The following is a 10,867-nucleotide window of genomic DNA, read 5'->3' as shown; positions in this document are numbered from 1 at the left end:
AGGCGGGGGGGGGGGTGGTGGTGGTTATCCACCTTCCTTTACATACACCTGGCTCACCTCTTAGGGGACTGCAAGTGTCCAGACAACTGGCTGGGCTGCATCATGGAGGACACTGGGTGAGTTTTGGGGAACAAATCAGGGGAAGGCTTTGGATGAGGAGAATCCCAGAAGAGCACTGAGTGACAGTCTGGACTTGGTGGCCTCAAGAGGTTCAGCTGTCGGGACCACTCAGGAAAACCAAGAAACCCAGTTTTCTGTGGGAGACTGCACAGGAGAAACCGCAGATTCCCTGCGAGACACGAAAACTAACCAGGCTGTAGTGCCCACTGTCGCCACTGGGCGGCGCCTAAGACTCGTTCCCTCCTGGCGCTGCAACTTCTGACTCTCGGAGGCCTTGCGGGAAGGGGACGGGCAGGCGGGAGGACTTCTGTGCAGTCTCCGTGCACGTAGGTCCTCAGCCTCCGCGAGGGGGTGACCGAGTCCCCGGTGCAGCCCATCCCCAATCTTGAGAAGGGGCTGAAGAGTGGGCTGGAAGGGAAGGCGCGGGCCGGGACCCATGGCATCGGCCCCCCATGCCCGCCCAGGTTCTACCTGCCCCGCAAGTTCTCGCGCTGCAGCATCGATGAGTACAACCAGTTTCTGCAGGAGGGCGGCGGGAGCTGCCTCTTCAACAAGCCCCTCAAGGTACCAGCCCACGGGCGGGAACGTGGGAGCGAGGCTCGGGGCGGGTCACTGTCCGACTCCTGACACACCGTCCCGTCCAGCTGCTGGACCCCCCTGAGTGCGGAAACGGCTTCGTGGAGGCCGGGGAGGAGTGCGATTGCGGTTCTGTGCAGGTGAGCGGCCTGTGCCCGGGGGCAGCGGGGAACTCGGGGCTGGGCGCCAGGGAGGACCTAGGTGGGAGCGTCCGGGCTCGCCGGGCTCCCTGCCTTCTCCCCGCGTCCCTCAGGAGTGCAGCCGAGCGGGCGGGAACTGTTGCAAGAAGTGCACCCTGACTCACGACGCCATGTGCAGCGACGGGCTCTGCTGTCGCCGCTGCAAGGTGAGGGGGAAGGGGGCGGGACCAGGAGGGACCCCGCTGCTGACGATCGGATAAGGGGTGGGATTTAGAGCGGAGGAGCAGCTGGAGGCGGGCAAGCTGAGTGGGCGGGGCTTGGCGCGAAGAAAGCGCCAATGGGGACGGAGAAGGGCGGGGCGTGCGGTCTGTTGAAGGCGGGGCTGCGAGGAGTGGGAGGGGCGGAGCCGAGATCGGGCCTGGGAGCGGCTCTGAGTGGGGCGGGGCGAGAAGAGCCGTGGGGGTGGGGGTACAGATCTGGGGGGGTAGGATCCTGGGGAGGGGGGCCATCCCTGCCGGAGCCCTGAAACGCATCCTTTCTTTCCTTAGTACGAGCCGCGGGGTGTGTCCTGCCGAGAGGCCGTGAATGAGTGCGACATCGCGGAGACCTGCACTGGCGACTCTAGTCAGGTCCGCCTGGCCCTGCAGAACCCGGGGCGAGGCAACCCCTCATCCTGTCGTTTTGTGTCGGGCCGACGACTGTTCTCCGCTCCCCTCTGTTCCATTGCTGGCGTCGCCGCCGCTGATTAGCCTCAGTTTCCTCATCTGAGAAACGGGTTGTCCGTGCCTCCTGGCTGTACTCTTTCCATTATAAACCAGTATTTGTGGTCTGACTGGCGTTCCCAGCGTCGGCAGCCGTGCTGGTGTGCGCTAGGGATCGGAGTGGGCGGTAATATTAGTTAACATCTCTCAAGTCCTTCTTACATGTCAGGCATTTAGTTCCCCAGCCTGGGGAGTGGGTGCAGGACACAGGGAGACCGGAGAGGCTGCGGGACTTGCCACCTGTGCCACCTGGGTTCCAATCCAGACCTTTCCTTGTTCTTGACATGGAAGAACCCTGAACATGAGCCCCACTTGGGGGGCATTAGGCCACCCCTTCCTTCCTCCCTGGGGCCAGCCTCGCCTCTCAGTCCTGGGGTGCTCTGCTCAGTCCAGCCCCTCTCTCTGCAGTGTCCCCCCAACTTACACAAACTGGACGGTTACTACTGTGATCATGAACAGGTATGATGGTGGGGGGCTCCTCCCCCTCGGAGCTTCGGGCTCAGTACAGTTTGTTGTCTCCGCTCTGACCAGGCAGCGTGTCAGTCCCTTTTGTCTCTTGTAATCCCTTAGGGCCGCTGCTACGGAGGTCGCTGCAAAACCCGGGACCGGCAGTGCCAAGCCCTGTGGGGCCACGGTGGGTCTGGCTAGGAGTGGGAGAGGGGGCTCTGGAGGACCCAGAACCAAGAGTCTGAAGAGGGGGCAGGTTCTGGCTAAATACACCCTCCACCAAAGGTGTGGCTCCCCAGGCTCTTGGGGTCCCAGTCGGACCGGGGGTCAGCCATCGTGTTGGAGGTGCAGACCTGAGGTGCTGGGTGGGTTCTGTGACTGGGGTGACACCTGGCATCACCGTCTCACAGTGGCTGCCGATCGCTTCTGCTATGAGAAGCTGAACGTGGAGGGGACAGAGCGTGGCAACTGTGGGCGCAAGGGGTCCGGCTGGGTCCAGTGCAATAAGCAGTGAGTTGCCAAGGCTCCTGGCTGAGTCTCCCCAGCTCTGGGGCCGGGGGTTGTTTGGTTTTGTGTTTTTTTTTGCTTGTTTGTTTTCAGAGATGGAACAGTAGGTTCTTCTAGGACAGTGATGGCGAACCTATGACACGCGTGTCAGAGGTGACACGCGAACTCATTTTTTGGGTTGATTTTTCTTTATTAAATGGCATTTAAATATATAAAATAAATATCAAAAATATAAGTCTTTGTTTTACTATGGTTGCAAATATCAAAAAATTTCTATATGTGACACGGCACCGGAGTTAAGTTAGGGTTTTTCAAAATGCTGACACGCCGAGCTCAAAAGGTTCGCCATCACTGCTCTAGGATATGCCTGTGAGTCCCGATGGGAGAATATGTAAAAATCAGGGCGTGGGGAGAAGGCAAATTCAAGTTGGACCAGGGGTCAGACGGACTCACTGTCTCCGCCCGCCCACCAGGGACGTGCTCTGTGGCTTCCTCCTCTGCGTCAACGTCTCCGGAGCCCCTCGGCTGGGGGACCTCGGAGGAGACATCAGCAGTGTCACCTTCTACCACCAGGGCAAGGAGCTGGACTGCAGGTGCCGGCTGGGACCCGGGCTGGGGAAGGGCGGCCGCAGCTGTGATGGGGGTGGGGCATGTGCGGAGGCTGCTCTGCTGTTTCCCCAGGGGTGGCCACGTGCAGCTGGCCGATGGCTCAGACCTGAGCTACGTGGAGGACGGCACAGCCTGTGGGCCCAACATGCTGTGCCTGGATCACCGCTGCCTGCCAGCCTCTGCTTTCAACTTCAGCACCTGCCCGGGCAGTGGGGAGCGCCGCATCTGCTCCCACCACGGGGTGGGTGCCTGGAGGCCTGGGATGGCCGGAGAGCCTTACCAGAGGGCACAGGGCCCTGCTTACCGTGACTGGCCCTACCCCCCCCTCTAGGTCTGCAGCAACGAAGGGAAGTGCATCTGCCAGCCAGATTGGACGGGCAAAGACTGCAGTATTCACAACCCCCTGCCGACGTCCCCGCCCACGGGGGAGACGGAGAAATATAAGGGTGAGGCTGGCGCTGGCCGAGGGGGGGCTCTGTCTTCTCTGTTTGCCATGCCTGTCCCTGCCAACCGAGCCCTGCCCTCCCCCTCAGGTCCCAGCGGCACCAACATCATCATTGGCTCCATTGCCGGGGCTGTCCTGGTTGCAGCCATCGTCCTGGGCGGCACAGGCTGGGGATTTAAGTAAGAGACGCCTCCCCCTGCATCCCCTCGTGTCCTGGGGATTATCAGAACCCCAGGCTGTTGGAGCGGAGGGGGCCTCTCTGAGCGATTAGCTAAGTCAGAGCTCAAACATCATGGTCACACATTTAGTTGCTCACATTTAAAAAACGCAGAGATTTGACATGAACAATGCTGATTTCCAGCTTCCCTTGAAAAATGAGACAATTGGGGCCCCACTGAGCCTCAGTGTGATCCAGCCACAGAGCTGCTGAGCAGCGCTGCCCAAGACGGGCCGTGTCCTCCCTCTCTAGGCCCCACCCAGCTGACGGGGGGCACCTGAGTCGGGGCCCTGGAGCTGGTCTGACCCCCTCAGTGTTAGCTAAGGAGGGGCCTGGGGCCCAGGGTCACGCAGTGAGTGAGTTGCAGAATCAAGACTCAAACCCAGTATCTCCCCCTGGGCCTGTCCTTAGTGTCCAGGCCGCAGGGCCGCTGGCCCGTCTCAGGGGCAGGGGGTCTCATGAGAACTGAAGGCCCCTCCCTGAGAGGAGGAGGAGGTCGCAAATGGCCTCTTTTCCTTCCTCTCTCTGCCTGTCCTTTGCTTGTCTCCTGAAGAAACATCCGACGAGGAAGGTATGACCCGACCCAGCAGGGGGCAGTGTGATGCTGGCCACGTCATCCCTCCGCTGTCCCTGTCTCCATCTCATTTGTCACCTCGCATTCTGTTGATGGGAGCTCAGGGCTGATTCCCCCACCCCCGCTGTCACTGCTGTCCCTGCAGGGGTGGGAGAGGAAAGTCCTTAGCCTGCCCTTGCCACTTCCTCTTGCCCAAACATCCCCTCAGGCCCCGGTCCGTTTGCTCCTGCTCTTCCTACGGCCACACCACTCTTGGCCAGGGAGACGCTGGAGCTGTGCCCCCACCCCCACCCCCACCCCCGCTCTCCGCAGCCCCCATTCCCCTGGAAGGGAGCCTCCCTCTGCATCCCATCTGTTTTGTCTTTCATGTCACCGCTGCCTGACCTCCCGCCAGCTCCCCTCCCTGGCCAGCCTTTGACTTGCTGCCCCCAGGGCCCGGCTTGGGGCCGAGGAGAGGAGTCTGTTTCTGGGCCCTCCCTCATATGATGCCCCCATGCCCGTCTGCCTTCCAGGTCCGGAGGTGCCTAAGTGCCACCCCTCCCTCCGAGCCTGGCGCCCACATCTCAGCCATGAACTAGGAGGCTGCCTCCTCCCAGCCATGGAGGGAGGCACCATGCAATGTCTTCCGGGCCCAAGCCTTCCAACTCCCGGCCCATGGGGGTGTGGGTGGGGGGCCGTGGCCCTGCCCTTCACACCATCAGGGTGGACCATGCCAGGGCCATTTCCCTCGGGGTCCCCCACCCCACCTCATGTGGCTTTGGCCTTGCACACCAACTCTCCCTGTGTGAATGTAGCTTCCATCATCAGATTGCCACAGCTCAGGTGGTGAGGGAGGCTAGAGGGATGCCCCAAGGGGCATGGCCTGGGATGGCCCTTCCTCAGAGCCAGGCAGCTGGGACAGGGTTTTAGCTTTCTGGGACTTGGGGAGAGGGGGCTGACATCTACTTTAAAAAAAACAAAACAAAACTGAATCTTAACGGATGAATGTAACTCTGGGGGTGCTGGGGCCAGGCAGTTGTGGGGATGTTTTGAAATCTGTGAGAGGGACTGGAGGAACTGAGGCATGGCCATCCCCTGGGATGACCACACCTGCCTGGGGTCTTCTCACTGAACACGGACGTCCCCAAGCCAGGTAGGGGCCGGCATCCTTGCTGCTCCCCCCTCTCGGCCCCGCTGAGCTTGGAGAGAAGTTTGAGTGCTGATCCAAACCAAAGCTGCCTGTTCCGTGCCCACGCCTAGCTTATGGGTACGGCGACCACACGTCCCAGATTGTCTTTAATTCTAAAATGACCATCCTGCTGTCCTTGCCAGGATGCATGCATTCGAGGGCCTACAAAAGAGTCCCTGAAATAAAATGGCACCTTCCCCCTTTCCAGAAGGGTGACTGTGGGGCTGACTAAGGGTGACTGTGGGGCTGACTCAGGGTTTAGGTGCCCCCTGGTGTGGCCTAGAGGTCTGGGAGGACTCTCCCAAGTAGGGAAGGCCAGAGGTGGCCCAGTGCCTGGAGGGTCAGGGGCTCTGCCTGTGATGCGCATAAGGAGGTAGGAAAAGGCGGGTCTCACATATGAACCTCAGCTTCTAGAAAATTCCTCCAGGCCCTGTCAAACCCATCCCACTCCTCACCCAATTCCAGGGCCGAGTAGTAAGTTTACAGTTGTTTCCCCCCATGTCCTCTGACGCCGCCCACTGCAGTGACAGGCAGGTGGAAGCCAGGCAGAGCTGCTCAGTCCTCCTCCAAACCAAGTCCTGCCCATGGCCTTCCCTCGTGACCCCCGCTTGGGACAGAGGAGCTCTGGCTCCTTGACTGTTGAAGACCAGCTGGCAGGGGCAAGATGGGGGTCAAACTACCTATGGATGAAAGCCACAAATGAATGGAGCCCCTCCCCCCAGGGATACCCACCCTGACTCCGCAGGGATTCCCGAACACCCCGGGCCTTTGAGCTGCCTGTTTCAGTCCCTCTGCTTCTGGGGCATCTTTGAAGGGGAATCATGGAGGAGACGGCTCCCTGTTTATCTGCACCCCCCTCAGGGCAAACTGGGGACTGACCCATGGACACCCTTCGGGTGGCTGATGCGGCGACAGTGGGGTCCTCGATACGGAGCTTCAGCTGGCACTGCCCAAGCAAGGAGGATGTGTGGGGTACCCCTCTAGCCAGTCCTGCTACACCAGCACCCCCAAGCTGGGGCAGGAGGGCGAGGGTTGGGTTTTGCACTATTGCTGCGATACCTTAAGGCGCCCTCTAGTGGTGCACACGTGCACACAGGTGGCCGATGCATCCGGCACAAGCGTTTGGAGCCGCGTCTCCGCACAAGTGTGAATACCTCTGCACACACGGACATGACTGTGTGCGTACGGGGGTGGGGGGGTGGGGGTGGGAGTGGGGTGGAGGGGGGTGAGGGGGTGGAGAACTTAAGACTTCCTGTGACCAGTCCTCGTGGCTCCCAGCTGTCTGCATCCTCCTGCCCGGACCCTGGCAGCGCCCAGGGACGATTAGAGGCTGCACATAGCATCTTGTAAATATGTCATCTGGGGTTCGGGGTGGGGAGGCAGGGACAGAAACATCAATTAAAGATCCTGTCTGGGGGCTCACACCAACCTGCGTCTCTCCTTTGCGTCAGCGACCGCACTGTGACCAGGGGACCCTTCCCTGTCCTTCCTGGCGCTGGAGGGGGTGGGGGGTGGGCACTGGAGGCAGGAAGTCAGCACCTCGGACTGGGCGCTGGGAGGCCAGGAGGCAGGACATACTTTTCCATCCACAGCCAGGAAATAGACACAGACTGGGTGGAGGGTCTGGCCCTTCCGCTTCCTCTCACTCCTAAAATAACGGCCCGCTGGTTTCAAAGCAGAACAGCGGGGAAGTGAATTGGAAAGCATCTTTCTAAAAGGTGGGAGACCGGAGAGGCCCGTCCGCACCTCTCAGACCCCAGAAAGGGGGCTGAGACTGCCCGCCTCAGGGCACAGTGCTCTTGGGCCCACAGGGAACTTGTTCTCCCACCTCTGCTGCCTCCTGCTGCACCCGGGGCAGGAAGGAACTGGGCAAGGCGGGCGCTCCTCCCCGCTGGGGACCCAGTTTGAGCCAGGAGGGTATTATTTTCCTCTTTCCCTCCAGACCACGTTGGGCCTGGGGGACTGTGGCTCTGGGAGTCCCGCTGGTTCAGGGGAAAGATAAGTGAGAGAGGTGGGGACAGGGAATGGGACCGGGAGGACAGAGGAGATACTGGGAGCAAGAAATAGCGGCAGCCGGCAAGGGCCTGGGGAGAATGAGCAGCTGGGAGCTCCCGGATCATAGCCCCACGCCCCAGGGCCAGGGCCCCATGTCAAGTGCTCGATAGCCACATGCAGCCGGTGGCTACCATGTTGGATAGCGATAGGTTCTAAGTCTAGAGTCTAGACAATAACTGATGCTATTCAGTAGCAATAGCTAAGCCCAGGAAACTGAAATAAGGCGGGACAGAAGAGAGGACACAAACTGTAGCGAGAAAGACTTGGATCAGCTGCCACGGACAAGACCTCATTAAAGGCAGAGGGGATCTGTGTGTGCTTTCTAGAAGGCAAGCGGGGAGCCAGGGTGACTTGGGCAGGAGGGGGGATTGTAACTTGACTTAGTAAGAGACTTAGATGTGCCCGGCCCTGAATGAGGCTCTGCCCCCCTCCCCCCTCTCCCCTCCCCCAGGAACTTGCTGTAGATGAAAGATTTCCATTAACCTTTTCGAAAGGAAAACGAGAGAGGAAGCCCTGGCCCCACAGCTCGGTGCTGAGCAAGCCTCCTCCCGCCTAAAGGACTTGGTGGGTGAGTCAGTGACGGCTTCAACGTTTGGTCTTTGAAGGTGGAGCTTCAGTCTCATTTCTTGAGAAACCACAGGTACATTTAAGAGAGTGAGACCTGCACACCGCCTCCCACAGGCCCCGGAGGACCGCCCACCACACCCAGAACCCCTCTGGTGTTCACGGGGCCGATAGGCCTTCTGAGCTGAAGGCGAAGGCAGGACAGCAAGTTGGTTAGCGTCATGGCTCAAGCTGTTGCTATCGTGTCCTTTAAGAGTCCTAAGATATGACGACCTGGAGATCATCCTTGGTGATGCTCCAGAAACGCCCTGGCAGCCCTAGCACAGGGCGAAGCGCTCAGGAGGGCCCGGCCCTGGGCCTTTGGGGGAGACAGGTCTCCCTGCCTCAGGGGGGGGGGGTGGGCCCAGGAGGCCGTGGAGAATCTCCCCCACGCAGAGCGCTGGCGAGAGCCTTCCACCCCGTCACAGGCCGCATTCCAGCCCGGCTATTTATAAGGGGACAAGGTGCCACTCGGCCCCCTCAGCATGCTGACCTGACACCCCTCACGCTTGACTGCCCTTTGCTCTTCCACAAAGCTCTTCACAGGGGCCGTCTGACCGTGAATGGAGACCGAGCCGGGGTGAAGGGATAAGGATGGCGAGTCCAGCACTCTCTGGCCCTGTGCTGTCTCGGGCAGCCCTGGCCGCTGGGCTCCGTCGGGGGCCCCCACTGCCTTCTTAGGCAACGCTCCGGTTGGGCTCTGAAGTCCTAACTGCCCCACCCCCCACTCCGACCCCTCGTGCACAGCCCTGGCCTTCTGCCACCTGAACCCCTGCCCACTTGGCAGCCTACAGGCTTCCTGACAAGTGTCTGACCAGCTGCCAATCTCTATTCTCCTCAAGAACCGTCTGCTTCTCCCTGGCAGCTGTAGTGCCCACTTGGGTTTAAAAATAAACTCCCTGTCTGCCCCTCTCCAGCCTGACCCCAGGAACTTCCTCCAGGTTGAGCCTGAGCCTGGCTGCCTCCGAGAGGAGCCACCATCACCCCAGAGGCCACGGCAAGGCCTCTGTCCCAGGTCTCCACTGAGGACTGTAGGAAGCTCATCCCAGGAAACTGCATCTGGTCATGAGGCACCTGTCACTGTCATCTGGGGTCATTTCTGGTTGAAGATTTCAGCACAGGAGTGGGTGGTGGGAGGCAGGGCTGCCATTAGGGGAGAGACTCTCAGGGCTGCCCAGACTGGCGTCATTACCGAACTGTGGTCTCCAACCTTTACTGGGCGCTCACAGCAAGGACGCAGGGGCGCCTGCCTTTCCTGGTGGGCATGCCTCCCTCTCCGGCCATTGAAGTCCGCCCTCCTCACTCCACCTCTACTCTCCCAGGTAACCTCTCCCTCCCACTTCACTCTCAGTCTGAAAACCCACCCTTAAGGCCATGCCGGAGCCCCTCTTGCATTCTGACCAGTGCTCTTGGGTCCTCCCCCAAAGGTCAACCCCTCCCCTTTACATTGAACCCCAGCGCCTCCGACCTTCTGAGGGCATCACCCTGCCACCTACCAACCCTCTCCCCTGCTATCTCCTTCTTCCCATAGCCCAGACCTTTCCGGCCTTAAAAATAAAAACAAAACCCACCCTCTGGCCACCAGCCCCACATCTTTACAGCCACATTTCTTTTCTTTTTTTTTCAAATCCTCACCCCAGGATATTTTCCCATTCATTTTTAGAGAGAGTGGAAGAGAGGGGGAAAGACAGAGAGAAATATAAGTGTGAAAGAAACACATCGATTGGTTGCCTCCTGCAGGTGCCCCAACCAGGGCCGGGGAGGAACCTGCAACTGAGGCATGTGCCCTTGACCGGAACTGAACCTGGGACCCCTCAGTCCGCAGGCTGACGCTCTATCCCCTGAGCCAAACCGGCCAGGGCACAACCACATTTCTTGATAGAAATGCCTGCGGCCATCACATTTCCTCATCACTCATCTGTGCCGCCAGCACAGCCAGGTTCGGTGAGCCTGAGGGGGCGGTGAAGGATTAAGAAAGACCAGAGAAGAGAGCTGGGTCTGGGCGGGACGCTGCCCGCTCTGATGGAGAGGGAGCGCCATGGCCTGCAAGCCGAGTCTTTATTTTATTATTTTATAGCCAGTTTCCACGAGGCAAAGTAAGGGCGTGGTCAAGATGTTTACAAGGTTCTCTCGGGTTTCGAATCTACTCAATTACATGCACCTGGTCAAGCTTTGTTTCCGTTGCTGCACCTCCCGCAGCCCGTATCACTCAGCCACGTGGGGCTACAGGTTCGGACCATAAGGTCAAGCTCACTAGGTACAACCATAGCCTTTGGCTATAATTGCGCTGGGACTTGCACGTGGCTTTGCCACGAGAGGATCGTGCCCTCTCACTAGTCCCAGGCCTGAACCTGTCCAAACGCTGTAGCCGCTCGCCACTCTCATCCAGTCCTTGGGGCAAACTCTGAAGGCTGCCACCTCCAAACGCATCTCCTTGTCCATCCCATCATCTGGGTCCTAGCAACGGTCACTCCACTCCCCCGGCTGTCCCTCTCCAGTCCCTCCTCACCCCTGGAGCTTGGGCTCAACTGTCTGTCCCCTACTTGCCTCTCCAGCTCATTTTGGGCCCATCTTCCCCTTTCGGTTCCAACCTTAGGGATGTCTTTCGGTTCCTTGATGGTTCTCGCCCTTGGACCTTGTCCTCA

The 10,867-nt window shown here is 59.7% G+C and overlaps 1 protein-coding gene across 1 annotated transcript in view; it reads left to right on the top strand.

Annotated features, from left to right (window-relative positions):
- Nucleotides 1-4,616, top strand: part of ADAM11 (ADAM metallopeptidase domain 11) — a 20,726-nt gene extending 16,110 nt beyond the window's left edge. The window contains exons 13-25 of the mRNA XM_023746933.1: nt 65-116; nt 585-684; nt 765-836; nt 950-1,042; nt 1,385-1,465; nt 2,006-2,056; nt 2,168-2,231; nt 2,455-2,554; nt 3,025-3,144; nt 3,233-3,401; nt 3,492-3,606; nt 3,694-3,784; nt 4,376-4,616. Coding sequence (XP_023602701.1) covers nt 65-116; nt 585-684; nt 765-836; nt 950-1,042; nt 1,385-1,465; nt 2,006-2,056; nt 2,168-2,231; nt 2,455-2,554; nt 3,025-3,144; nt 3,233-3,401; nt 3,492-3,606; nt 3,694-3,784; nt 4,376-4,424 — 1,157 coding nt within the window. The 3' untranslated portion in view covers nt 4,425-4,616. The remainder of the gene's footprint in view (nt 1-64; nt 117-584; nt 685-764; nt 837-949; nt 1,043-1,384; nt 1,466-2,005; nt 2,057-2,167; nt 2,232-2,454; nt 2,555-3,024; nt 3,145-3,232; nt 3,402-3,491; nt 3,607-3,693; nt 3,785-4,375) is intronic.
- Nucleotides 4,617-10,867: the final 6,251 nt, after the last annotated feature.

This window comes from Myotis lucifugus, unplaced genomic scaffold, assembly GCF_000147115.1.
Source record: "Myotis lucifugus unplaced genomic scaffold, Myoluc2.0 scaffold_766, whole genome shotgun sequence".
Classification (NCBI taxonomy): Eukaryota; Metazoa; Chordata; class Mammalia; order Chiroptera; family Vespertilionidae; genus Myotis; species Myotis lucifugus.
Note: the sequence above shows the minus strand (reverse complement) of the source record. Positions and strands in the feature narration are given on the sequence as shown.